General features: G+C 34.0%; 1 protein-coding gene across 1 annotated transcript; it reads left to right on the forward strand.

Annotated features, from left to right (window-relative positions):
- Positions 1 to 394: 394 nt before the first annotated feature.
- Positions 395 to 3,130, forward strand: LOC113839055 (zinc finger protein 120-like; the record flags this gene model as incomplete). The annotated part of the gene is made up of 5 exons (XM_035453799.1): positions 395 to 521; positions 724 to 784; positions 2,074 to 2,156; positions 2,314 to 2,594; positions 3,020 to 3,130. Coding segments are annotated over 5 exons (663 nt in total), but the record flags the coding sequence as incomplete, so codon positions are not given.
- Positions 3,131 to 3,626: the final 496 nt, after the last annotated feature.

Here is a 3,626-nt window from a genome sequence, read left to right on the forward strand (position 1 = left end):
ATGTTACTATTTATAAATACCTGGCCTTTACTTGGATTATTTCTGGCCAATTTTTCTTAACTTAAATGATTCCATCTATCTTTGCCTCTAGAATTTTTCCTTTTCTCCCTTTCTATGTATTGCACTTTCCCTCCTACTCATGACATGCTGTCTGGCTGGGTAGCTGGATCATAACTCTTTATCAGAACATATGGTGTTGAAGACAAACCAAGAATCACCACTTCACAGAATTAAACTAATATAGCATAAACAAAAGCAACACATATTTGCATTATTAAACCAATATTCCATAGCATAAAAGTAACACGTCCTAAAATACTGTTCTACTGAAAAATACATTTACAATATGGTCAGTATCGTGATTTTAGATTCACATATGTATGTGGTACTTTAGAATGTCCTGAGCTATGAAGATGTGCATATAAACTTCACTTGCAAAGAGTGGACTTTGCTGGATACTTCTCAGAAGAATATCTACAAAGACGTAATGCTGGAGACCTACAAGAACCTCAATGATATAGGTAAGTGTGTATTTTCTTTCACATTTTAAAATAATAGTATAACTGAGAATTTCTTATTGATGCTCTTCTTTAACTTGATAGAGATAGAATAAGTATGTAGGAAATAAATCAAAGTTCTGTAGTTCTTTGAAGACAGTCAGTTAAATTTTGAACATTTATCAATAATATAATATAATATGCATTTTCTGGTACTATGTTTTAGGATACAGTTGGGAAGCCCATACAATTGAAGAACATTTTCCAAGTTCTAAAAGATATGAAAGGTAATTTTCATGAAAAATTGATAGAAATGTGCCTCTGAAAAAAATTGAAATGTGTCCTGGAAGTTTCAAACTGAAATTAAAGTATAATTAAACACAGCTTAAAGTACAGTGATGATTATTAAACTCACACCAAATCATATACCTCAATTTCAGGTAGATGAAATGCATTTTATTAAGAAAGATGACAAGCAACCAATGCTCTGAGAGATTTTACCACTTGAATCATCACACCATGAGTGCTATGCTGTAGAATTGTCAATCCATTTATTTCAAAATACCTATATGACTAAGGGAATACACATGGTTGAGGTGATAAATGTATCTCCAAAATCAAACACCCCATAGGAAATCTGGTATTACTCAACTACTTGTGGTTACTTTTCTAAGTTTATTGAGGGGGCAATAATTTTCAACAGTCAAGGGGCAGTTATTTTAGAGAAATGATAATCTCTCTAGCACATGTCAATAAGGCATGGAGAGTCAAATTTTGTTAATGTGCAAGTCTCTTCTTTGTAATATTTCCTTTACTAGGTATATCATATATTACTCAGGATACATGCCATATGAGCAAAGGGATATGGAGGACATAATATAGCTCTCACAGAATATTTATAAGATATGTGGTAGTGCCAGATTTTTGCATTCTTGTTATATTTGATTCAAGTATATAAGTAATTTGTTTTCCAGCTTCATTGATAATACACCAACAAGCCCACACTGTAGAAAATCTCTATTAGTCTAGGACTGTGAAATACTTCTGTTTGTTCTAGTTCAGTTAGCAAATGTAGTATGACTCAAAGTGTAGGAAAATTTAAAAATACAGTAAGAAGGATAAAGTTATGAAATTTTCCAGTTCTCTTTAATACATGAAAAATCCCATATAGAAAAAGTCTCTGCAAATGATAACCATATAATAAAGGATTCTACCTTCACAGGGTTCTTCATAGATGCAACACAAAACCTTAAAGAAGGGGAAAACATGAGTGTAAACACAAAGATAACAGTGAATCATCTTTACAATTGAAACAATTTTTACTATTAATTTATACAAATGTCAATACTCAACATTACATTGAATATGGTAAAGAATTTAAAAGTGTCAATTTTCCTTGCAGGAAAAGTAGCCAAACTGCAGAGACGCCTTCAATACATACACAATTTGTTACAGCCTTTGCATATAAGAGTCATCCTCAAAGACATAAGAAAACACATACAGGAGGGAAACCCTATCTATGTAATCAGTATGGTAAAGCCTTCGCGTTTCATAGTGCTCTTCATGTGCATAAAAGAACACATACTGGAGAGAAGCCCTATGAATGTAATCAGTGTGGGAAAGCCTTTGCTCAGCAAGCAATCTTCAAGTGCATAAAAAGTTACATACTGGAGAGAAACCCTATGAATGTAATCAGTGTGGGAAAGCCTTTTCACAACACAGCAATCTTGTAACTCATAAAAGAACACATACTGGAGAGAAGCCCTATGAATGTAATCAGTGTGGGAAAGCCTTTGCTCAGCAAGCAATCTTCAAGTGCATAAAAAGTTACATACTGGAGAGAAACCCTATGAATGTAATCAGTGTGGGAAAGCCTTTTCACAACACAGCAATCTTGTAACTCATAAAAGAACACATACTGGAGAGAAGCCCTATGAATGTAATCAGTGTAATAAAGCCTTTTCACGGCTCATTCATCTGCAAGATCATAAAAGAACACATACAGGAGAGAAACCCTATGAGTGTAATCAGTGTGGTAAAGCCTTTGCTCAGCACAGTAATCTTCAAGTGCATAAAAAGTTACATACTGGAGAGAAAGCCTATGAATGTAATCAGTGTGGGAAAGCCTTTACTCAGCGTAGTCATCTTCAAGCACATAAAAGAGTACATACTGGAGAGAAACCCTATGAATGTGTTCAGTGTGGTAAAGTCTTTGCCTACAAAAGTGGGTTTCATATGCATAAAAGAACACATTCAGGAGAAAAACCTTATGAATGTAATCAGTGTGGAAAGACCTTTGCATATAAAAACAATCTTAAAGTGCATAAAAGAAGACATACTGAAGAAAAACCATATTAAGGTAAACACTGTGATAAAGGAGTCTTTGAAATTATTACAAAAAGATTATTCAGCAGTGATATTATAAATGCAGTCAGTTTAGTTATATTTTGCACTTTTTACAGGTGTAAAACTCTGTGGGCAATCAATCTGTTAAAGCGTTTTCATGTTACAATCATTTTTAGTACCTGAAAAAGAAAATGAGGCCTTCTCATTATCGAGTATTTGGTTGGATCTTTTACCACCACACTTCCAATCAGTTACACAACTGTGTTTATTTTGTAGAAGAAAGTTGACAGTGTCAGCAATATGTGCAAGCATTATGATGTCAATTTTTGTATTGTTGCTCCAGCACACTCATGGAAAAAAAAACTAATTTATGAACTTATAAAGCCTTATTGTAGAGTAAATGGGTCAGCCAAAGAAACACACTCTGACCCAGGAACCAGGTCCAGTGAAATAAACAGACTTTGCCACTGAAACTGGATCTAAAGAAACATACCCTGATATACGAGCCTTATGGTTGAAAATGGCCAGTGAAAGAAATAGTTTGTGTCTGTAACAAAAGGTGAACAGAAAAACTTTATCCCTGACCCTCTGATGAAAAATCCAAGTAAACATGAGCTCAAAACCAAGCAATCACCAAGCAGGAATCCAGTCAATCCCAAATGATTTTTAAAGCTCAAGGATTGAAATTTTACCAACTAACATGCTGAAAAATATTCTCCGTAAAAAAACTATACACCTAAGAAGACATATATGAACCCTATGCTTGTTAATTGGCAGCTGGCA

Source organism: Cricetulus griseus, unplaced genomic scaffold (genome assembly GCF_003668045.3).
Source record: "Cricetulus griseus strain 17A/GY unplaced genomic scaffold, alternate assembly CriGri-PICRH-1.0 unplaced_scaffold_291, whole genome shotgun sequence".
In the NCBI taxonomy this organism is placed as follows: Eukaryota; Metazoa; Chordata; class Mammalia; order Rodentia; family Cricetidae; genus Cricetulus; species Cricetulus griseus.